Genomic DNA, 26,261 nt, shown 5'->3' with positions numbered 1-26,261 from the left:
GTTTAATTTATTTTTTCAAATAGGGTGCCGGGGGTGGGGGGGGGGGGTATCGGTGATCCAAAGGTACTTTATGCTGAGCGCTGCTATTGTATTGAATAGAAATAAATAAATAAATGTAATATATACCTGAGCTCTGGAATTATACAAAAGAACTTGGTAAAAGATGTTATCCCACTATGTAACTCAACTTTAACCCGCGACATGTAACTTGCTGGCTTGCCAACGGGGAGGTGTTGAGTTTGAGTCAGGACCACATCGCAACATACTAGAGACTTTAAACATGTTACCTGGTTAATTACCTCGTTGGATACGGGTTTTTCTAACAACTAAACCTTTGATTGCACGATCGTTGTCTAGAAGAACTATGCATGCTTTGCGCTGTTTATGTGTCAAAGAAAATAAGTGACACGTGCCAGACAAAGCAGCAGTAGGTACATTCTTTAACTTTTATAGTATGATGAATTATGGACCTGACCCGTAACAGACTTTACATTTTCAGCTAATTTGTATTATACATTCTTATAAGAGAATTGTGAATGAAATAGTATGGTAGGCCTTTAAGCACTCTTTTGTGGAAAACAAAATATATTGCACATATAATATATTTTTATATAAAAACATACCTTGTAGTTTTGTAATGAATTAAAATTAAAAGTGAAGATTAAGATTTTAATAGTTTTGAAGAAGTATACATATGTCAATGCAATTGTCCACTTGGATAAGCGGAAAGGAGGAGGAGTGGTGGTGGGGTTAAAAGAGGACATAAAACTAAAGGTTCTAAAATAAATGGATGAAAAGACTTTGACTGCCTTAATGACGGAAATTCTAAAACAAATAGGTTATGGAAATAAGCTGCTTTTCAAAATGAAATTCCTATACAAGACAAGATAATCCTTCAAAACATTAAATAAGTATTCAATTTGATATTTAAAACTATCAAAATAAAACAATCATAAAATATAGTTAAAAAATACTTTTTATTTTTTATAATTAAAAGTACAAAAGAACACATTTTTTTAAAAAGAATAAGAGGAAAAAAATCATTAAATTCCGCGTCTACAAATTAAATTCCTATTCATCTTTAAATTAGTAAATAAACCCTAAAAAAATATTTACAAAACTCGAGGGAAAACCATGGACAAAATAAACAGTACAAAATCAGCCATTGAATTTGCGTGTGATTAAAAATACTGCTGTATGCTAATTCTAAACAAAAGTAGAGAAAGGTATGCAAGTGAGAGTTTTGTAAAACCTGCAAACTAAAATGAAGCAATAAAGCAAAACAAAAACGCATTAATTGACTGAATATTAATAGATTGTAAAATAAATACAAGCTTAAAATATTAACTTTGAGTTAAATTGTTCAGGTTGATAACAAAGCATGGCCTGGCCTTGAGTAGATTCAAAAGCACTAAGTGTAAATAACAAATTAATGTTTTCTGGCTTTTTTCTCTGGGTCATAATTTCACTTTGTTATATAATTGTTACACTATCAGACTAGTAGTTTCCAAGATATTACAGGATATAAATACAAACAGAAAAACTTTCGGTTAAATAAAAAATTTATGATATTATAAAAAAAAATATAGAAAAAAATATTTATTACTACTCAATGGCATTTTTTTACAGTTTTGGTGAACGTACTGAAAAAAGTACATTTTGCACTAGCTCTATTCAAGCAAGAAGAGATGAATATTCTAAAAAAAACTATTAGTAGATATCAAACAATCAGCATACAAAAATTCATCTTGTTTTAACAGATTTTAGTTCCTTTTGCTAGAGTTTTAAAGATGATAATAAGAATCCGGGAGGGAATTAACAATTAAACAGGCGCAACTCCGGAACAATTAGGACTTCAAACAAAATTAATGCAATCCAAGGGTTGGTTGAAAAAGATTGGCCATATGTTAATACATTTATCAGGTAAGGTCAGAATCAGGCACACACAAAGATGATTTGTTTCCAATATTGTACAGAATATATATAATTTGAAATAGTTGGTTACATCGAGTTTAACACATATTTATTTACAAAAAATTTTTAAATCATGAGTTTTTTTAAAAGAATTGATTACACTTTCAGAAGAGGTATTTTGGTGTTAATTTACCTTCGTACTTTTAAAACTTGTCTACATTCTTGGTATGCCAGGTATCTGCAATCCAATAAATTAGAATCTGTGTCTCTGTCGCTATCCTCTAGTTGAATGAAAATACAATTTTCATACATAAATTATATTAAAACTTAATTTTACATTTCTATTTCGCCTTTGATATTCTTTTCTCTTTGAAATCCCTGACTACATTGTAAGAATAAGAAATTCAAGGTGGGCTTTCTTTTTAGGTAGCGAAGCTACTATATAAATATAATCATTGTCTTTCAGTCCGTAACGTTATAGGGACGACCTTTTTTCACACAAACTGGCTTAAAAATTCTCTTTCCGCTTTGTATTCTAAAATGTGCTTTTTTCCACCCACATGCCTTTTTAGTAATAGTAACGTGACCGTGTATATCTTCAAGCCTATAACAGCCAGGAGCATAGCTACTCTCAGACTTTGTTGATAACAAAACAGTAAGTCTTTTTTTATTAAAACTGATTTTTAATCTAAACATTTTGTCTCACTTAAGATCATTAATTTCTGTATGTGATTTTAGGATTTTAACTGTTTGAATACCTAGACCAATAAAGATGAATATATCGGCAATTCTTCTGTTTGTTTAACATTTTTTTCAAAGCAAAGCTTTTCTATAAGTAGCTACCAAAACAAATATATAGAATGGATAATTGATTTCCAGTATGGCTTCGAAACCGATTGTAATCCGCTGGATTAGAATCGGTTCTGAGCAATACTAAAAATCAATAAAGCACCATATTATAGACAATTTTCCACAAATATTAAAATGATAATCATATAATTGATGCAACTTTGGCTTTAGTTTTTCATTTGAATATCCTCGAAAATATGAATTTATCGTCTATTGTCATATCTCTTAACAATCTGATTGTTTCTAAACTCTGACAATCAATCAAACTAAACCTAAAGAATTGGTAATTCATTTCCGGACAGACAGACAAAGGAAGGGTTTAAACTTTTTCATGAAATAAATATAATAGAAAATTTATCTTTAGATAGCGAAATTACAAATGAAATAAGAAACATGCACTTAATAAACAATCCTATTATAAAAAGAAACAAGGTCTTGTCTATAGCTAGAAATATGCTAGTCTGGTCTTGTTGTATTTTTTTATGAAAAGTTTTTAAATATCTTGGGGTGGTTTTAGACTATCTCTAAAGGCTGAGGGCGATGGAACTAGTATTTATAAGGGAAAATTTAAAAAGAATTAAAAAAGATACTTATTAAATATTTTTTTTCTGTTTGGCCGTCTATTTCTAGATTCAATATTTGTCTTTGTCAAAATATTTTTATCCTTATTAAAGTACTGAAAGAATATACCTATAAATTATAAAATTTTATCCAATTTTAATAGATCCATTTTTCCACCTAGCCCATCTTTGAAGGTAAACAGATTTTATAAATTTATATTTGTATTTGTGATTGCAATATATTTTGAGGCCTAATTCATTCAAGCATTTACCCAGGGTTCTTAAGGGATAAGTCAATAGACTAAAAATTGATATCAAAGTTGAATTATTGGTTGAAAAGTTAGAACTACAACTACTAGTTTGGAACCAAGCAATTAAAATTCAATAAAAGTACTCAAAGTTTTTAATTCAACAAATAAGATATCGTGCGTATGAAACTTTGGGTACCTGGAATTTAAAATCCCATGTCCACTTCCTCCCTGTGTTTACCTAAGGCCTATTCCACACATCTATCTATAACTATATATAGGGAGAATTCAAGTAAATCAAAAGTGTTCGCACAGAATTACTAAATAAAAACTGAATGGAAAATAATAAGAATGTCAAAATCTAAGAGCAAAAAGGAAATAAATATATATATAAGTTTGATTTTGCTCCAAATTTGTTTAATGTCCGCTGTATCGAAGTTTTGAAGATATACTGTAAATTCTTGTATATTTTTATGGATAATTCTTTCACAAGTTTGTCTAAACTCCAAATCAAAGCATTAAAGAATGATTGAATATTACAGGTGTGCAAACAATTTAGCTACATCTTGTTTTAAAAGTGTGTGCAACTCCTTTGACGTCATTTGAAAAAAACGTAAATAGTGGCAAGCTAATATCTATTTCGAAATATCTGTCCATCCTTATATCTGTAAAAAAAAACAGAATGGGGAAAAAAGTCTATTAACCCTTAACGGTTGGGGGGAAGTGGCGTTCTACGCAACCCCCCCCCCCCCCCACCGTATCTCATTTTCATCCTGGCGGGTACAGGATGCCAGCAATCCTGGCAGGATAATCCAGGTAAAGAGCAAAAATATTTTTTTGACTTAAACAAAGCATTTTATCCTACCAAAATACTAAAATATACTCTAGTAGTACATCCTCATTTGAAATACAGGTGTTCAAGTCAATTTCAGGTTCCAGGTATGACCCTGCAGGTCCTGATCCTCCAGGTCTCCAGAAATCTTTAAAAGGCTCCTGTGGCCGCAATTTTTGACTTAGAGACTTTAAATTTTAAACTTAAGATTTTCTTACATGTCTACATGATGTATGAAAATTTCATAAAGATCCGCTGCCGTTTTCCCGCCGACCGCCGACTGCTGCGGCTGGCAGCTGCCAATTACAGCTGTGGCCGCTGAAATTTATAATTTGATATTTCTAACATAAAATGTACATAAAGATAAACTTTTTCTGCAACGAAATTGTTCTTCTAGCTTCAAAAATAAAAAAAAATTACAGCCGTTTGAAAAATTTAAGTAAAAAAGGACCTAAAAACAAAGGTTGTTAAATAAAAGGTGGAAGGAAGCGAAAATTGACTTTGACTCTTTTAAGGTCGGAAATTCATTACCAAACAGGGGACATGCACAAAATCTTTTAGCCCTCTAGCTTTAATGGGGACTGAGATAATGCCCCCCCCCCCCCCCGACCGATTAAGGTGCGGCAAGGGGCCCGACTGTTGAGGGTTAAAAATAGATAGCAGAAAGTTTAGATGATGTTATTATGTATCAGTGAGCATGTGAAATAATTCGCTTGTTTCTAAAGGAGTGGGGACAAAACACCTAATTTAAAAATGCCTAACTAAAAACACCTAATTTATAAATGCCTAATTTATAAATGCCTAATTTAAAAACGCCCAACTAAAAATGCCTAACTAAAAATACCTAATTTTAAAAATGTCTAATTTTAAAAACGCCTAATTTAAAAATAACTAATTCTAAACTATCTAAACGCCTAATTTAACAATGCCTAATTCTAAAATATCTATTTTTTTTCACTAAAATACTCAAAATTTTGATAACATTAATCCAATTGGCTGAAGGATCTTGCTAGTCATTGAACCAATATGGTTCATCTTTACAATGAAGCTTCCCGTAGTTTATGGTTTATAACGCTTTTGGGGAGGTTACCAACACCTTCCAATGAGAAATCGCCCTTTCAAAAAATCCGCCCCCCCCCCCGTTTTTTATATTTCTTTAATCTTTATAAAACTAGAACTAAAATGGGGGATGGTCAGGTCAACTATCACCCCCAAAGAAACCAATGCTAAGAGTTAATGATTACCCCGTAGGGGTAGAAATAAGAGAAAAACTAATCATAAAATTTTATTTTTAAAGCAAAGCTTTTCTATAATTAGGGTTGGTCCGTCCGTACGTATGTCCAGTTTTCTATTTCGAACTATATTTTGAAATTTTGGAGGGGGGTCATAACCCCCCCCCCCCCCCACTTATTAAATTCCCCTCCGCACTGCAATCGCTCCTAGAGGACTCTAGGGGGCGTAGCCGCCGGTTTAATATATTCAACAACAGTTTTAAGATATGCTTAAAATAAGGTTTTTTTAAATTAGCTATTTTAAAATTAGGTATTTTTAAACTTAGGTATTTATAGTTAGGTGTTTATAAAATTAGGCATTTTTAAAATTAGGTGTTTTTTTACAATAGGCATTTTTAAAATTAGGTATTTTTAAATTAGACATTTTTAAATTAGGTATTTATAAATTAGGTGTTTTGTCACAATAGACATTTATAAAATTAGGCATTTTTAAATTAGGTATTTTTAAATTAGGTGTTTTGTCCCCACTCCTTTCTAAATACATGGGAAAAAAGAATACAAATTTAACTTTTTTCCCGATAAAAGGACTCAGAAAAAAAATTACAAACAATAATACTTATAGAGAGGATTCGAAACATTTACAGTAAAAAAAAAATAATAATACTTATCTATAAGCAAATTACAATTTATTTGGAGTAGAGCACACAAAAAAACATTAGTAACCAGACATATTAATAATCATACATAGTATAATTCTAAAATAAGTAATAGATAAAATAGCTACATGGTCATTTAGGTGGTTTTCCACTTATGAAATCTGGGCCACCAAACTGTATTTTATTAAAACGTATTTTTTATGTTAGGTTAGGTTAAATAAATGTTAGAAGTAGATATTAACATTTGATTTTATCAGAAATTAAGAATAAGATGGGTGGAAAGAGGGTTTCGTTGGTCAAGAATTTTATATTACAAAAACTTAAAGAAATCCATTAAACCACCGAATCTTTTTATAGATAGATCCTCGTGGATACAATTCAACTTTCCAGAGACGCACTCATCCCCACAATCTAATAAAATAAAGATATAACTAAAAGATTGTTGGTGGTTTCCCTAAAATAGCCTGTAAAGCACTAAAACATTCTCCTTTTCCCCTTAAAGGACGCCTGCAAGAAATACCACGCTTTAACTGATGAAAAACTGCCACAAGTAGACCCAATACCCCAAATTTAAAGCCTTCAGCTTCAATAACAAAAAAGTTCTAGGCATTTCAAAATAGCATTTTATGTACAATGAAATTTTTAAAAGATTTCCAATGCTCATAAAAGAAAAAACAATATTAAATTACGTCTCCTAGACACAAAATTATAACCTTATCTTTGTCAGAAACTTAGATTGCCGGTAACTGATAACATTTTTACAATAAAAACACCACATTTCATAGTCAAAATCTATGAAAAAAAAATCATTTAAAATGCCTAGAACTTTTTTGTTATAGAAGCTGAAGGCTTAAATTTGGGGTATTTGGTCTACTTATGGCAGTCTTTCAGCAGTTAAAGCGTGGTATTTCTTGCAGGCTTCCTTTAAGGTTGTATTGAGCACTGCATAGCCCCATAACTTTAGGAAACCACAGGTATTGGACGGAAAGAAAATGCAAGATGATAAAAAATTTACTATTCATATCCAATGAAAGAGGAGACATTGGATCTAAAATAATGCTAACCACCAAAGTTTAGCTATTGGTAAGCTTAATAAATAAATAGTGTCCATTTTTTAAAATATAATTTTGATTTAGAAAAGTGATAATTATAATTGGAGTTTGCATTGATTTACTGTCCATTGTCTTGTCCCTCAAGAAACCTGATTTATACCTGCGAGTGTACAAGCATTGAGTAGGAAACATGTGTTCTTGATAAAGCCAACCTCATTGAACCAAGTGTATGCTAAAAAGTTAATAATTTTGAAACAGTTTTTACAATGAGCAATGCATGTTTCATAAAATTTTGATTGCAGCTGTCTTCCTAACTGCTGTCCACACACTTTGGCTACAACTTTTTGAGACATAAAATATCAAAAACTGATAAATTAAGTATTATTTCTGATAATTCTGTCATAAAACCCCAAGGCTATTAAACATCATTTGTTTCTAATGACAATTTCTGTCAAGGGTAAGTGGGCTAAATCATTTAAAATGCATTAAATCTATAATACAAAGTAGAATGATGTTTGTCCGTCTGTCTGTCTGCTGTCCATCCGTCCCTTAAGATCTCGGTAACCACTGAACCGATTCAGGGAAAATATCCAATGGGCCTTTGATGGTTTTAGGCTATTTTCTTGGGGGTGGGACACCTCCAACCCCTCCAAAAACAAAAATAATACCCACCACTATATTATTTGCTATTTATTCGCGAAAATTGGCAACTCATTCGGAATTTTTTCAGCTGGGATTGGCGATTCATTCGCAATTTTTTTGACTGGGTAGGTAAAAGAAGATGTAATGATTCCCATATTTAAATTTCCTCTTTTGGCGAAGCCCCTAGAGGCTAGGGGCGAAGCTGCTAGTTATATACAATCATGCAGGCGTATAATTATCCATTTGAAAGGCTACAGGGGGGTAAGCATATTAAACTTATATGGGATTATTAATAAATTTTACCTGTGCAATTAGCAGAGTCAATGCAATTCCCCAGGCAATCAGTTACATTTGCTGTTTGGTAGATGTTAATCTACAAGAAAATCTTTTTTTTATTGTTCAATCTATCTTTCAATTTTCTAGTTGCATGTTTTAACATTTGTCTATATATAAACCTATTCTATATTATAATCTGGTTTATTAATCTAATGTAACTTAATAGAAAAATATTAGATTAAAAACTTCTAACTTAACATTCGTCGTTATATCTTTCTATTTGACAAGCATCTCTTTATTTTTTTATGGTTTAAATCATTTGAAACAGTTATGCAATCTTTCTAATTGTCTATCAGGCTATCTATTTACCTGATTATCAATGCTACAATCTTGTGCACTTGTTTCTGGTTTAGTTCCACTGAAACAGTTTATCCAATCTATCTATCCAGCTATCTATCTATCTATTTACCTGATTATCAATGCTACAAGCTTGTGCACTTGTTTCTGGTTTAGTTCCACTGAAACAGTTTATCCAATCTATCTATCCAGCTATCTATCTATCTATTTACCTGATTATCAATGCTACAAGCTTGTGCACTTGTTTCTGGCTTGGTTCCACTGAAACAGTCATGGCACTCATGCTTTCCAGTCAACTAATGGTTCAATTGAAAGATTTGATAGATAAAAATTTCTGAGAAATTTTAATAATTGTCTAAAAACTTTTGCCAATTTGTTCAATAAATGAAATCCTTCTACTAGCCTAACATAATAGGAATTCTTATAGGATAATGCACATATACCTATAATCACAATGTTCTTGTTAATAAATCTTTAAGTTCCTGAGTAAAAAGTAGACAGACACCTTCAAAAAGATCATCTTCCTTCCATGTGTAACCCTTACAGGCTACATCAGCTATACAAGAAGACATACAATTTTCTTCACTGCTAACACCTAGAAAAAAGAGAAAAATATATGCATTAATACAAACTTTAAGGTTTCGATTCAATATGTAAATATGACATTAATACCTGAAATTTAAAAAAAGATTATTATTTTTAAAATTATATAATGAAATGTAGAAGTATCTATTTCTTCAAGTTACCCTAGAAAACCTAACCTTGCTAGCTTTCTTATTATTGAGAACATATCTCTCAAAAAAACATAATTAATTTACAAGATTTTTTGTTGAAAAGTTAAGCATTATTTTTTTTATTATTAATTCACATAAAAGTTTGTCTACAGAAGGGGTTTAGGGTTAAACTACTTTCTCGTCAAATAGCCCAAAAACAATAGCATAAAAAAAATTATGACCTATTGCAAGATCAGCATACATTTATACTTCAGATACTTTAGATAGAGTAAAGGCGTGTTAACTCCCCTCAAACTTTGCAACCCCTCCTCTAACCCCAGTCAAAATATATAAAAAAATGGATTTCCCTGGTTATCTTGCTAATACAATTATACCTGGAATAAAAGTATCCACTTGATCAGTGAAGTGCCAGGTGACATTAGCACTTGTTATTTCACATCCCACAGCACAATTCAACAAAAGTGCTACAGTAAGAAACACGCTTTGCAAAGACGCCATTTTGTTTTTAATTGCAATTTAGTAACTAGCACATTTTAATGTGGGGCTTAGAATTTAAGTATTATTGCTTATCTCTTTGTGTTTTGTTTGTGTTTTATAGAGAATTAAACTTATGGGAAACACATTATTTATCCTTGGATTACAAGGATATTTAGGATTAAACACAAGTAGAGTTTTAGTAGATATTTCAGAAGAAAAAATTTTATTTTGAAAAAAAAATAAATGATACCTATTATATCAATAGTATAGGTTAGGTAAGGTTTTAAAGAGTTAAACTTCCAACAGTGGTTGAATAAATACAATTTAACTCTGTAAACAGTAGTATTTGTGATTTCTTTTAAATTCATGGTTATACTCTTAAAAATCAAGGGGTTTCTATGTATGCTACTAATAATTTTATAACCAATTTATACTCAATTTTGTTTTAGTAAATAACATTATATTGTAACAAAAAGATGATATTAACATTTAATTTCTCGAAAAAAATGATAAAACGTTTTTCCATCTATTTCACTTTTGCGTTTTTGTTTAACATTGATATTAAAAATCTTCTCATTTTTGATCAATCGTTCAATCACTTAATATATCGGAATGTAAATTTTCATTTATGCAAATATTTGATATCAACTCATTAAAAAGTTATTAGATTAGTCTTTATCCAATTAGCTCTATTGTTTTATTTGAATAAATGAGTAATTATTTTCCCTACAAAATTCTGTATTACCTTCTTATCAATAAAAATTTTTTAAATACAAAATAATACAATTCTGTCTTTCTCAAGACAATATAAAAAAGCGCATTTTCCTAAATTTAATCTGATATCTTAATCTGAAGATGTCTATTGCCCAATGAGCCCCCCAACTACTTAGATTTGAAGTAAACTTTAAAAAAGTGGAGAGAGTATTGTTTTTTTTTTTATATACCTAACCCCTGTAAACGTGCGGGGCTATAACCAAATCTAATCTGATCTCCCCCTTCTAAATTATTTAAATAATCCAAAATAAGAAGGGGGTGGGGGTTTTGTGCTCGACTAGTCACTTTGCGGAAAACTGCTCTTTTTAATCTAAATTCACTTTTAATAATTCTATGGTAGCTTCGCTCCTCTGAGTAATGAATCAAACAAGGCGTCAAGTCTTAATAATGGATGTTAATACAATGTAGTCATATTTTTTTCAGCCACTAAGTACAAATTATAATATTTACAACAGTACATTGAGACATAAAGATAATCATATCCGTTTTATTCATCATCATACCCTGTGGTTCTCCAACGTTTTTGGATTTGGCAAATCTAGAAGCATCACCATGTCCTTTCCTTAGAGTGTGCACCAGCCATCTCCATTTACTCGGTTTTATGTCAGTTTGATGTAAGGACAATAGATGCCTGTCTAAAATCTTTCAGGGAAATACAAATTTCTTCATCTACTCTTTCCATTATTATCATTTATTTATTGTTTTAATGCAATTTTAATCTATAGTATAAAATTATGTAAAAATCATCTTAACTGACTTATTCTATTTTATGACGTAAGGTTATTTTGTTTGTCCAAATCGGTGGTTCTCATTTAAAGTAAAGCTTTTTATAGGTTTGTTACAATTTTTTGGATATGTACCTTCACCCTCACAATATAAATCCTCCCCTAGACGCGTGTTTATAACAGCTAGTAATCTACATGACAATAAACGGATGGCATTATACCCATAGTTTTATGCTAATATAATGATTTAACTTTAGTTTTATAGGGAATCAATAGCGTATATGAATGGGGGGGGGGGGGGACTAGTATAATAAACAACCCCATGTCCTCCTTCCCTGGGTTTAATAGCTGATATGTTTGGACACCTTACTAATGAAATTAATTTCCTTGGAGTCAGAAATTTTAAGAAGAACTTTTTTATCCATCCTCATTAATCATTTACTTCCAACATTATTCTAGATATCTATCTAGATATATGATTATCTATCTATTAATACTATTCTATTAACTTTAATGCTACTTCCAACATAATTCAATATCTGCCTAGATAACTAATTCAATACATCTGTCAATCTACTCTCATTTACCAATAAGCTGCTTCAAACATTGTTCCATACACAATTGAAATGTCCGTCTATCCTACAAAACATATAACTATCTATCTATTCATAGTTATTTTTCATTTAACTCCTTATTCTTATAAATACCTGTTTGTCTAACCACTAATCGAGCTTATGTGCCCTTATGCCGAAGATACTATTATCACTATTCAATTTTTAATCATTTATCCATCTATGGTACAAATTTTAAAATATTATAATAGTCTGACTCATATTTATCTATCTAAAAACAATTCTTTATCAAATTAACTTTTTATTGATAACAATTGAAGTTTCATTTAAGGACTTCAAATTTTATTATGAGAATGTCAGTCAACAAAATTATAATTTTATAAACTATACAATGTATTGATAATAACCTAATCAATATAAAACAAAAGGTTTGTTTCAATAATAGTTTGAATCATCATTGAGTTGTATTTATAATGTCAAAAAACAGGAAATTAAATGATGCACTTTTTTTCAAAATAGACCAGTTTCATTTTAATTGTCTTTCCACAAAATAACAAAAAGATTACTGAATACTAGGGCTCCTATTCAACCTTAGTTAGTATCCAACTGCATCACACTTATTACCTCAGCTTCTTATCTCAGCTTATTGCAAAGCTAGAGGGCTAGAATCTTTATGTGCTTTGTTGTGTAAACGTATTCATAAGATTACTATTTTAGATGGTAAGCAGATCGCTATTCAATATTATTTTCATAGTGCCATTATTTGAGCATGAATTGGATTAATTTTTATTATTTTAGACTAAAACTGTGGGGATTTTTTTTGAAAAAATGTGAAGGGATTAGATTAGCTGGAACACAAACACTTTTACTGTATTATGATATTGTAAGGATAATACTATTCTTATAACTTTGCAGTAAGGTAAAAACAACTAAGTAAAATATGATTTGTGTTTAACGAATGGTTGGATCAAGACTAAACTATGTAATATTAAAATGAAATAATTGAACTTGAAAATGAACAACCAAAAAATTTAATCAACTTATTTTCAAAGGACTTTGAAAAAAATCAGTTGCCTTATTAGACAGCATTTCTGCAGTTTTAAATTATTGAGAAAAAAAACTGCAAATGCAGGGTTAGTATAAAAAGTTGATTTATAGGCTATTAAGGATTGTCCAACATTATACAATGATATCGATCTGCCGAGCCTCAATAAAATAATCCTGATCTGTTGAGAATGATTCTACTTGAAATTGTTTGTGCTGTGACGTAATTAACTATTATCAAACAAACTTTGCAAGTCACGGTAAGGTAGAAGCAACCAAAAATTCCTAGAAAATTGTAAATATTTCCAAAAAAACTTAAAATGTTTTTATATATAGTAAACAAATCCTGTTAAGTTTCTGTCTTTTCAAATTTAATTAAATCATATTAGCATGTCCACATAAGGTCTCCAAAATCAAGGTAAATTCCAGTTATACTTTGACTCCTTACATTGCTTGGTGAAACACCTTGGTTCTTGCTTGTGTAGGCTAAAAAACTGATAAAATCCTCTCATTTTCCGCTGAATTAAAACCAGTACTCAGCCAACTGATAAAGCATTATAGTACCATAGTATTGTTGTCAAAAATCATAATAAAACTGAAATAAGTCATAAAATTCTATATTTTACTGTCAGCGGAAAACTGTATATAATACGATGCAATAAATAATTTATACAAATTGAAAACTTATATTCAATATTTTTTATAAATAATAATCCTTTACACCTTCATTTTTTGTTGTTGTAAAGATAATAGTTTTGCAGTTAGTGCTCTTCTCTTTAATTCACTAATTATTTTCTATTTAACATTTAATACTTTGTTGTGCGTCAGGAGTTTTTAATGAATAAATTCCACGGATCTTAAGAGATAAGACAAAGGCCGATAAATTTAAGTACATCCCCATTGTTATATACAAAATTACCCCTTTTTTAGATTACTTTTGGTGGTTAAATCGTTTGGACACTTAACTTAATAAACAATCCAAATAAAATCTATTTTAAGTCCCCAAAATTGGTAAGACAATAAATAAGAAAACGTTATTCTAAGACTTTGGGAACTAGTGTAATAAACAGCCCATTGTCCACTCTCTCTCTCTCTCTCTCTCTCTGTCTGATAAATCCAGTTCATAAATTAGCGGCTGCGTCCATCGCAAAAATTTGAAGGGAGGGAGGTATAGATTTAAAACAAATATATACAAATAGAAAATATCCTTAAACCAACCCAGAACATAAGTCAAGCTTCTCTGAAATGGAGATTAAGTAACCATTGGACCCTAGGTTTCAGACAATACAAATCTTACTACTTTAATCATAAGGATTAAGACGGGTGTATTTTTTACATTTTCTAAAAAAATGATTATAAAAACAATCATTTTATACCAGAAAGAAGAGATCAAAAAATTGTAGCTCTACAATCGACGAATGAAGTACAATTGTGGTAATACGACAACCAGACGGACAGGCAGTTTACAGAATTGCTACGCTGTGACTTATCATAACATACCCTCTGCACTAATCTTATTATATCACCATTTATCTCATGACCGATGTTGACCCCGCTATCCAGCGGTCAAACTGGCCTGCCTAAATGTGGGGAGGGACTCAAACACGCAGCTATCACGCGCCCCTCACGCGATTATACAACCGGGAGGCGCTGCCTCCCCTTTTACCACAGCTGCCCCCACAGCCTGTCTACCGCCGGGAGCTAAGCCCTAGCGTCCCACACCCCCTTCAAACCTAACCATTGTTATAATCTGTTGTATATATATAGTAAACATTCATTGTAAATATTATTCAGTTAAATATATAATTTCTGTATGACTAAATCCTGCTAGTTTGTTTTGGTAGAATAATTCAAGGCTAAGGCTCGTTGAACTCGAACTCGCAACCCTGTAAGCTGAAACGTTCGGCTTACCACACAATAACTCTTGTACAGTGTAAGGGCTTAATAAGCATATCATTAATTTGTAAGGCTAAACAAAATAGTATATAAATTGGTTGCAAAATTAATTGCTTGAATACAGTAAAAAAACATACTTTCATTTCATTTCATATAAATCAGCATGTTTTATATGGACGTACGAACTTTCTTGTAACGATTATAGAATTGCTACGCTTTCCAAATCGTATCTAACTGTTACATGAATCATAAAGCAAAGTTTGAAATTGATAGGACAATTCTAACATGTATAAAATAATCGAAATAACTAAACATAACGTACGGTCTGATGGACTTTTAAAAGGCTTTTCCATAGGAAACCAAATTAATGTCGAAAATAGGTTTACCGAGTATAAAAAGTACAATTTAATTTTAAAATAAAATTTTAGTAACTGATGTATATAATGTGTCTGGTTTTAAAGTGGAAATATCCTTTGACATTCAAATGGACCCTGTACTATAAAATGAATGACCCTGACATAATTAGGCCCCTAGCGTCCTCTTTTGGGAAGTAGAAGGTAGAAATTGATCCTCCCATAAAGTAAAAAAAAACTTCATGCCTGCTAAAATCTAGTTTACATTACAATAATTTTATCATTTGATTTTATCAATCATAAAATTGCTTTTGTGTGTTATGGAAATTTGAATTAGATGAGGCACATAGTCAAAAATTAGTTGAATGCTATTTGAAGTATGAAATATTTATATTTTGTCAATATGTAGTAATATTTTATTAGATATTACGATATTAGGTTAGCAATGATCATTTTGTAAAATCCATAGTCTACATAATATTGTGAACAACAAAAAATATTTGAAAAATACCATATTTGTTAGCCACGACCTTTTTCGATGATATAAACCTTTGGAATTTCATATTGACAGAGTAGACTCTATTTTAAATAAAAAGGACGCTGGTTTTAAAGTTAGATTAATCTGGGTATAAAATCTGTGTGTAAATTATAACGCTTTAAATTTTATAACAGATTTACAGTAACCATAGATTTCTTTAACGGATATAAATATGTAGTTAGGGGACCTTTAGATTTTGGTAGCGAAGCTATTCTATAATTTACTTTGTTTCTGTCTATAACTAAATAGGAAATCTGTGATTTACTCGGCTGCTATCTAAAATATTATGGGGATGAATGCCCTCGCTAATAGGCCATCAGTATACAATTCATTTGGTACGTCCGTAGATGAGATGCTGCACTATTCAGTAAGGTGTAACTTGGGTTTTTGATATTCTACACATCTCTGTTATGTCTACTATCTCAAGTAATATTATTAATGGCTTCAAAACTTTTCCTAGGTTTAAGTTAAAATTTTACAATGCGTAGTTACTTGATTTTACATTAGTAAGTGCAATATGTATTTAAATTCTAATTTCGTCTGTTAAGATCATCAAAACAGCCATGAAAAATTTGTATTGGTGTTGGGAATCTTCACAAGAATTTTCAGATGTTCATCTTGAATAGCAGCAGTGAAAATCCAAGAAACGGAACGACTGACAAAATGTATTATAATGTATGCAGGGATAAGGGATGGGAAACGTAAGAAAATATTATTCCAGGCCTATTTTCCAACTATGCCTAAAAAACTAGTTTCGGGATGACGCAGTAGTTAGATTTGAAAACTATGAACAATGATGAAATAGCTATTATATGAATGCAAAGAAAAAAAGTGTAGAATAGAATTCAGGTAGTTGATTTCACCTATCATAAAATATAATAAAAACTTTTCAAAGAACCAATATGTTAGTGGCTTTAAGTAGAATCCCGTTATTACTTCGCCAACCCCCCCCCCCTCATTTATAAAAAGTTTTTTTTGAGATGGTTAAATCTGATTTATTTTCAAACATTTTAAGGGGGGATCTACTTCACCCCAAAATTTGTATATAGAAATAAACACTGCTTTAGCTCCCCAGCTTTAATAAATAAATTAAGGAGAATTGAATAAGTACATGGGTAACATTCTATCAACTAATTGTTCCATAGCAAACATATAAATTAAGAATTTAAAAAAAAAATTTATTTTACGTTAAATATTAACAGAAAAGTTCAATTAAGTGTGCAATAATTTTTACCAAAATTAATGAAATTTTTTTTTTAACAAATTTACATATTGAACTAGTTTTGTATTTGTGATCATTTAGATGGGTTATCAATTCCACATGAAATGTAACTTTTAAATTGTCTAAAGACATGTGATTTTCACATTGTTCTAAAGTATAAAATGTTGAATCCTACTCAGTCTTCAAAAAACGATCTCTCAATTTATGTTTTGCTATATGGACATTTATCAATGTGTAAATCTAATAATAAGTTGATGTGATTGAACGTCATATATATTGTTGTCATTCTAATAGCAGAAAGTTTCCATTGTTGTCTTTCTAATAGCAGAAATTTATGTTTGGTTGAATTAATTTAGCCAATAATGAACTGGGGGACGTGTTTGTTATTAATTAATTGGTTAATGCTAAAAGCAAGTTTCAGGCTATTGGACATTGGCCTACAGCCAATGAGGAACTGGGGGAAATGAGTTGATTTTATAGGCAAAAAAGAAAAGTTGCCCCATCACTTTTAAAAGGAGGCTGAGACCTAATTTTCGGTCAGGTTTCCCATCCCTTATCCCTGAATGTATGTAAATTCTAATTGACATAATTTACAAATAATTCATCACTCTAACTTTGATAACAGCTGAGTAAATCACATGTATAAAAAGATTAATACAAATGTTGAAGTCGCATGTTTATTTTCTGGTTTTGTCTTGACCATCTTTTTGGTTAGGTATAAATTATTACATTTAATTTAATACAACTATTAATGCTGATAGTTCTTCAAATAAAAAAAAACTTTAGGGAGTTCATATACCTAAAACTTATCTGCTTTTAAGCTGACAAGAGTGGACAAACGAAGCAGTGTATAAAATATTATTTTAATTAAGTATTTCTACACAGGTTAGGCTAGGTTGGGATATTAATATACAAATCTGCCCCCAGCAGTGGTTATGCATTTAAAAACCTATAATTTGGTTCAATATGGTCCTAGAACCCATCAATTACGCAGCTATAACCTTATAACAAAGACATATTCATCCAACCATCTTCAACCTACGAAAGATCTTTTTCAATCTCAAAAAACGCGCGGCTAGAGCTAACTACACATGAAAGAACAAACTTCTTTGTAAAAAATATATTTCACTTTAATCTTTACAATCTTTTTCAATGGATTGTATAATTAAATAAAATAGATATAACTTAAAATCCTCATAAGAGATTAGATAATGAGTGATTTATTGATAAATACAACCAAATTATGTTGATCAATGATAATATTTAAAACACAATCAAAATTTAATAATTTAGTTTCCAATATCATTGAGCAATTGAATGAGGGAATAATTCAGGGATAAGGGATGGGAAACATAAGAAAATATTATTCCAGGCCTATTTTCCAACTAGGCCTAAAAAACTAGTTTCGGGATGACGCAGTAGTTAGATTTGAAAACTATGAACAATGATGAAATAGCTATTATATGAATGCAAAGAAAAAAAGTATAGAATAGATTTCAAGTAGTTGATTTCACCTATCATAAAATATAATAAAAACTTTTCAAAGAACCAATACACAGTGGTCCTCAAGGCAAAAAAAGTTTGACAAAACCCACCAGAAAAATGGACTATATGGCCATCATATATACCCATTGGGGGGCCAGGAACTGATTTTCTTAAAATCATAGCTGTTCCTTCTTGGGATTTATGCCATTTTAAAGATAATAGACCGAATTCCTTAAAAAAATAAGGTTGTTTGTCACTATTTTTGTTGCTATGGTTTTAGAATAGGAAAAATCCTTATAAACCCTGAAAATCTGGCTCGGGTAGATCACAAAAAGTCATGACCCAACATTTTTCCCCCATTGGCGGAAAAGTTAGAGCACCTCAACGTTTTTTTGACCATGCCCTGGTGTATTGGCCCCAGAGGGCCTCCCAGATGAGCTAGCAGAAATCTAAAGGTACCTATAGAACCACAATGGCTGGCTCTAAATATGATTTAAAGTTGCCGGAGACGCTGGCCAGCCTCCTTCCTGCCTTTAAGTGGCGGCAAAATTAGCGCATCCCAAAAATGACCATTTTTTTATGTGTTTTTTGCGCGTAGCGCGGCATGTGTGCAGGGCGCAGCCACGTGTATTCCAACTTTTTTGTAGGCCATCCCAAGCCGGTTCAGCAGATGTGCGGCCGGAGGCGGTCGGCTCAGTTGTTTGGCCGACAGCGGCCGTAAAAGGTCGCAAAAATTGTTAAAAATCAACGTTTTTGCGGATTTTCGGTGGGCCAGTGCGGCCTAAACCATCTAACCATCTAAACACACTGTTTTTGGCGGATATGTGTCCTGAACTGGTCGGCCAAATGGCCTGGCTGCACCGGCCCACCAAAGATCTGCAAAAACGTCCGGCCGCACATCTGCTGAACCGGCTTTGGATGGCCTACAAAAAAGTTGGAATACACGTGGCTGCGCCCTGCACACATGCCGCGCTACGCGCAAAAAACACATCAAAAAATGGTCATTTTTGGGATGCGCTAATTTTGCCACCACTTAAAGGCAGGAAGGAGGCTGGCCAGCATCTCTGGCTACTTTAAATCATAGTTAGAGCCAGCCATTATGGTTCTATAGGTACCTTTAGATTTCTGCTAGCTCATCTGGGAGGCCCTCTGGGGCCAATACACCAGGGCATGGTTAAAAAAACTTTGAGGTGCTCTAACTTTTCCGCCAATGGGGGGAAAATGTTGGGTCATGACTTTTTGTGATCTACCCGAGCCAGATTTTCAGGGTTTATAAGGATTTTTTCTATTCTGAAACCATTGCAACAAAAATAGTGACAAACAACCTTATTTTTTTAAGGAATTCGGTCTATTATCTTTAAAATGGCATAAATCCCAAGAAGGAACAGCTATGATTTTAGGAAAATCAGTTCCGGGCCCCCCAATGGGTATATATGATGGCCATATAGTCCGTTTTTCTGGTGGGTTTTGTCAAACTTTTTTTGCCTTGAGGACCACTGTGAATATGTTAGTGGCTTTAAGTAGAATCCCGTTATTACTTCGCCAACCCCCCCCCCCCTTTAAAAAAAAGTTTTTTTTGAGGTGGTTAAATCTGATTTATTTTCAAACATTTTAGATCCCCCATCTACTTCACCCCAAAATTTGTATATAGAAATAAACACCGCTTTAGCTCCCCAGCTTTAATAAATAAATTAAGTAGAATTGAATAAGTACATGGGTAACATTCTATCAACTAATTGTTCCATAGCAAACATATAAATTAAGAATTAAAAAAAAAAATTATTTTACGTTAAATATTAACAGAAAAGTTCAATTAAGTGTGCAATAATTTTTACCAAAATGGGTAATGGGTTGATTTTATAGGCAAAAAAGAAAAGTTGCCCCATCACTTTTAAAAGGAGGCTGAGACCTAATTTTCGGTCAGGTTTCCCATCCCTTATCCCTGGAATAATTATACAATCACTCTTTCGTTCAACAACTATTTTAATGTATACTTTTCGGTCTCAAACAATGATGACAGCATCCATGAAAGCGAACCCTTGAAACGGTAGGACAAACGAACATTAACACTTGTAGTGTGTCAGATCAAATAAGCAGAATATTAATGCAAAAGTCTATACAAAATTGTAAGTAAATTTGTTGCAAAACTTTTTAAAAACAGGATACTGATGAAGCACATACATACATTTTTAGGACTTTATATTAGAGATGCGTCGATTATAACATTCTACCTTATGGTAATAGGAATCGGTAATCCAAAAATCAGATGAATAGGATAAGAATAACATACACAAAATTTTTGGCAAAAAAGTAAAAATCAGCATGTTAAAAATGAACGGACTTTCTTGTAACGATTATAGAGTTTCTATGCTTCCTACATCATATCTAATTGTTATAGGAATCGTCATACAAAGTTTGAAATCGATAGGACAATTCTAATTAATCTAAATCATAGAGAATAGTTGTCCTGGACTGAACCACCATAGAAAAGCTTTGTTCTTAAAATGAAGCATAGTGTTACATAATATTTAGTTACCAATTTGCTGACCTTTCAGAAATTTATCAGCAAATAAGTCAAAAACAACAACAAAAAACTACACAAAATAATGTTTGTATTTTTCCTTTATTATTCTAAAAATTTTAGAAACAAATTATACAGTAGTTTTAAAAGATAATAAACATCTTTCTCGTATTCATTCGAATCCGGTGGTTAGGAACCGGTTCGCATCCATACGAAAAAACTGTGTCTAGCATCGTATTATATCCAACTTTCTACGAATATAGAAATGTACAATCATAAGATTAAAACCAGTTTTTTTAGCCGGTGCCTTCGGCACCTCGGGGCTAACAAAAAATAGATTTAATCTCATAATTGTACTTTCTATATCCGCGTAAAGCCGTTTATAATACGATGCGAGAAATTACTATTCTGTATTTCTGGTGAAAACTATTGAAACAACCAATAAAAATTCAATATAAGTAATCAAAGTTTATTAGTCAACAAATAAGATTTAGTGGTTATAAACCTTGAGTATCAGTGTCATTTGTCGTCCAATACTCTTCCCGTATTGATAACTAGCGGCTACGCCCCTAGAGGCTTCTAGTGGCACTTTAAATGTTTTTATTTCGTGTCTATGTTGCGTTCAAGTCTTTTAAATATTTTTAAAAATTCGATTTGTTTGTGTTATCTCTTAGGAGGGTGGTGGTACCCTCCCAAAAAATAGTTATAACCTTTCCGGGACCTATGAGAAGCTACTCAGTTAAGGAGAACCCAATCGGTTCTGTGGTTAGCGAGGTCCTTTGGTACAGACAAACAGACATACTGCTACTTTATAATAAGGATTTATCAAGAAATTTGTGGTATAGAGGATAGTTAATTTTTCTTTAAGGGATGGTGTCGCCTACCTCCCTCCTTATACAATCGTATTAGCAGTTAGCAATTTCTTAAGCTTAATTCATGGTTATAAACTAAACAGGCAGACAGACGCAAAGAATCGACCTCGTGCTGTTAGTCTTTTTTACCTCCTGTTACTACGCTACTTTTGGTTGTTATTATCTTGTTTTGTTGCAGAGAAAAATCATCTCAATTTGTTGGAAATAATTGTGTAAGTTATGGCGTAAGTGATATAGCAAAAAGTGTTTCTATTTGGTTCTGAGTTTTAGGAGAGAAGCTACTCTACAAAAAAAAAACATTAATCTGTCCGCCATAATATTTATAATATTATTATTTATTCCCCTTTTATTTACCTATAACAATATATTACCTTATTTTCTAACTTTTTTCTTCTATCATTTCACATTTATTTGACCACTTTATTTTATCTCTTTTCAAGTGGGGGGGGGGGGGGGGCATATAATATCCTCCAACAAGGTTTGCTGCCTCTCAACTTCAGTGTGTGATCAGTTTTTATCTTTATGTTAATTCCCTTCAAGCTACTTAGCTTTTGGTTTCTTGGATAGCATGGAGGGGGGGGGGGGGGGGGAGAGTGTAATATAGGCCCAAAAAGTAGGGTTAACCTTCCCATCATTAGCATTTCCTATTATGTAGTTATTTTTGTGTTTGTTTAACATCTTTCTAACTTCTAAACTGTGTGATTTCTCCATTTTAGATAAGATTGACATAGGCCCTTTGTGGTTCAGACCATTAAAAAAAATCAAGTCATAGTTTGGCTTTACACAATTTTCTTCCCTAACGAATTTAGAAGCACTATATGCGAAGCCAATAATTACTTTTAAACAAATTGAAATCTATCTATTTTGTTTATTTTTTTTTGTGCGTGTTTCATATTAAAGCTTCTCGTCCTTTGAACTTAATCATCATTGTTTATTTTTCTAACTATCCACAATCTCGTAGTTTTGTATTTTGTAAAGTAATAAAACAAAAAGTGTGTCTCTATTTCTTTAATGTTTTTCTTTCTCACAAAATTTATACTGTATTAGTCCTTACTTCGAGTCTTGAACAAAGTCTAAATCATGAATTAGAAAAAAAATGTCTTACTTGTTTGTAGAAGGTTATTAATGAAAAACATATCGGTGATATCCCTAATATTGCCTCTTAAGCATCAACCTCCCCCCCCCCTTTTTTTTAAATGGGGGACGATATTTTTACCTTGTGTCACCCCCGCAAGGCCTTTACCAGCGATACTCTAACCCAGCAGTACTTTTCACTAGCAAATTTACCTATCCTAACCTAACCTAACTACTCTGGCAAAAAAAACAAAAAACAACCAACCTCCTTATCTATTTTTTAAAAAATAAGTGGGGGGTAATTGAACGAATAGGCACTTTGAGGAAAACCCCAAACACATATCTCCTTAGAAAATGGGTATTCTTGTTTGTCTTAGAGGAAAAAAGCAAAATTAGAAAAACCTTGTAAATAAGTAAAATATCTATTTTAGACATTTTCAGACAAACAAGGATGACAACATCCATAAAAGCGAAGCACTGAAACGGTAGGACAAATGGACATTAACATTTGTATAGTGTCATAACTGAATAATCAAAATATAAATGTATAAGAGTCGAACCAAAATTGTAAGTAAATTTGTTGAATAACTGCTAGATACAGGATAATGTTTATGAACATACTTACATTTGTAGGACTTGATTATAGAGTTGCTTCGCTTATATCATTATACTTTGTTGTCCCAGGAATTAATATACCAAAAATTAGATCAATCGGATGATTAGATCACATGAAAATTTGTTGTCAAAAAAGTAAAAAAATCGACATGTTTAAAATGGACGTACGGACATTCTGGTAATGATTATAGAGTTGCTACGCTTATTAAATCTTACCTAACTACTAAAGGAATCACCATGCAAAGTTTGAAATCGATAGGACAATTTTAACATGCCTAAATTAACGAAAAAAGCAATCCGTTACGGACGGACGGACGGACGGACGAATGGACGGACGGACCGACCCTAATTATAGAAAAGCTTCGCTTTAAAAAAGAAATAATGCAGTGATGCAATGGACATTGAATTGATATTTGCCCTTATTGTGATACAATTATGTATTTGGTAGCTCATAATGAAAGTGAGAATAAAGTGCCATTGTCCTTTCTTCCCCCAAAAATGTGAAGACATAAACAGGAAGGATATGGACATTAAACTGTAAATTATGATGGTACCCGGAGTATATCAACACGTTATCTTATCAACTGGCTCAAAATTTTTGAGCACTTTTATTGAATTTTCATAGTTGGGTCCAAGTTAGTTGTAACTAAACTTTATATACAGTAATGGATAGCATTATCATAAAATTATTGTCCATTGGCATATCCCTTAAGATCACTGGTACAGAAAGAATGTTAGTTATGACAATTTTTATTTCATAACCTGAGTTAGATATGTAGGATAGATAAATAGATAGAGGGAACAGAATGATAGATAGATAGTCAGGGAGACAAGATTTATTGAAGTAAAAATAGATAGATAGAAGGAAAGGCTTATATCAAAGATTTAAAAAAATGTTTCAAGACGGATAGAAGGAAAGTATGTTTTGAAATATGAAAACTAAACATGTAAAATTTACATGTTCAAAAACAACTCTTAAAGGAAACTATGCAATTTTGATTTATCACTGAACCGACATGGTTCTCCTTTACAATGAAGTGTCTATTAGGTCCAGGGAAGGTTTTTAAATCTACTTTGGGGAGGGAACCTCAACTCTCCCAAGAGAAAAAATAGTCTCCGCCCCCAAATAAACTAAAAGTGTAAAGTATAGTGTCGACTTTCGTCCACCCCTTACCCTTAGGCATTCGAAAAATTCCTTTAAGTTTAAAAGAATAGAGCTTCTCTTTTTGATAAAACCTTAAAACTATGAAAGGGCAAGTATGAAAAGCTGTCTAAATATAAAATTGCGATATACGTGACATAGATAACTATTCAAAAAAAATGAAATAAACTTACAATAAAGTTTTCTTTTTTCAAAGGATAAAAAAATTTCGTCAAGCTTCGCGACTTCACCTTTGAAGAGTTGAGATGATTTAGATCACTAAGAAATAAATAAAAGGCAATAGCCTTAAATTATAAATAATTAATCATTAAATTATTGTGTTCCCGTATAATATTTTGTTGTTATTTTCCTATAAATAGATATCTTATGTTATATCTGCGCTATATGTTAAGACATGCAATTCAGGAATCCAAAGGGATAAGACAACTGCTGATACATTGATTTACAACCTCAATGATGATACACAAAATATCCCTCCTGTAGATTAAACTTATGGTTAAAACGTTTGAACATTCAACTTAATAAAACGACCAATCAAAATTCACTGAATTCCCCAAAGTTGTTCAGCCAACGAATAAGAAAACAATATTGTAGAACTTTTGGAACTAGTGTAATTAACACCTCTCTGCATACAATTATTTTACTTAAATATATGTCTCTGCTCGTATAAAGGACTTTTTACTACTAAATAAATGTATGTCATATAGATAGATGGATATAAAGGGCAAGCTTGAAAAGTTGTTTTCATATCAAACACACTTTATCAATAGCATAGCTACTCTATGATTCACTTTGTCTTTTCGTCAGTCTATCTGTTACGCTGTAGAGGAAGTGTGATTTTCTTGGCTGCTATTTAAGAAAGATAGCATATTTCTGTATGTTGATTCCCAGAACTAATTAACATGTAGTATATATTTAACTTTGTCCACCTGTCTGTTCGTCAAGCTTCAAAAGACTACTTTTAACAGTTATAAATCTATCTCAACCATAACATTTATAAATTAGTAACTACTGCTGCTTCATAACGAAATATATTTCAAAGAAAAAAATCTTCATTATCAATCGCATCTCTTGTAGAAGTGAATCAAGCAATATTAGCTTGGTCGTTTTCAAAACACTATTTTAGTATTTTTTTATATTTCTAAAAGGGATAAATCGAATATTTTTTCTTTATTTTCTCAATCTGTACACATCTGTCTATCCATGACTAATTGTGTACTTTGCTACTTATGGATATTGTAAACCTTGTGTATGACTACATCATATTCGCCCAAAAGGATTTTTGGATCAAAATTAGCATTTTTACAGCATGTCATGCAGGGATAAGGGATAGGAAACCTGGCCATGAATTAGGTCTCGGCCTGGTTTTGAAAGGAATCATGCAACTTTTACCATTTGCCTAATTTAATGACCTTACTGGCGGACGGCTCATATTGGCTACCGCTCTAAACCAATAGTGTTCTGTGATTTGGGCTTGTTTTGTATCAACCAATCACCAATTGGCGGCGCCAATTGGTGATTGGTTGATACAAAACAAGCCCAAATCACAGATGGCGGAAATTTTAGAAGCAGACAATTC

General features: G+C 31.8%; 2 protein-coding genes across 2 annotated transcripts in view; both read right to left on the bottom strand.

Moving 5' to 3' along the window:
• Positions 1–25,789, bottom strand: part of LOC145313749 (uncharacterized) — a 341,643-nt gene extending 315,854 nt beyond the window's left edge. Inside the window, exon 1 of the mRNA XM_080153317.1 lies at positions 25,753–25,789. The gene's annotated coding sequence lies outside the window, so the exon portion shown is untranslated. The remainder of the gene's footprint in view (positions 1–25,752) is intronic.
• LOC145313740 (uncharacterized) lies at positions 6,305–9,957 on the bottom strand. The gene is made up of 6 exons (XM_080153304.1): positions 9,727–9,957; positions 9,103–9,213; positions 8,831–8,916; positions 8,289–8,358; positions 7,504–7,575; positions 6,305–6,702 (listed from the first exon to the last, which is right to left on the bottom strand). The coding sequence occupies exons 1-6, from the start codon at positions 9,848–9,850 to the stop codon at positions 6,602–6,604; spliced, it is 564 nt and encodes a 187-aa protein (XP_080009430.1). The 5' UTR covers positions 9,851–9,957; the 3' UTR covers positions 6,305–6,601.
• Positions 25,790–26,261: the final 472 nt, after the last annotated feature.

The sequence above is a fragment of the Acartia tonsa genome, chromosome 3, assembly GCF_053477335.1.
Source record: "Acartia tonsa isolate MP-2025a chromosome 3, ASM5347733v1, whole genome shotgun sequence".
Lineage (NCBI taxonomy): Eukaryota > Metazoa > Arthropoda > Copepoda > Calanoida > Acartiidae > Acartia > Acartia tonsa.
This window is presented reverse-complemented; position numbering and strand designations above follow the sequence as displayed.

What these genes read in the sequence shown, in the direction of transcription:
- LOC145313740 (XM_080153304.1), bottom strand. Translation starts at nt 9,850, where the DNA reads ATGGCGTCTTTGCAAAGCGTGTTTCTTACTGTAGCACTTTTGTTGAAT. An exon ending in AGTGGATACTTTTATTCCAG is followed by an intron (nt 9,214 to 9,726) that starts GTATAATTGTAT and finishes TCTTTTTTCTAG; the next exon opens with GTGTTAGCAGTGAAGAAAAT. An exon ending in TGACTCTGCTAATTGCACAG is followed by an intron (nt 7,576 to 8,288) that starts GTAAAATTTATT and finishes TTAACTTTTTAG; the next exon opens with CATACACTTGGTTCAATGAG.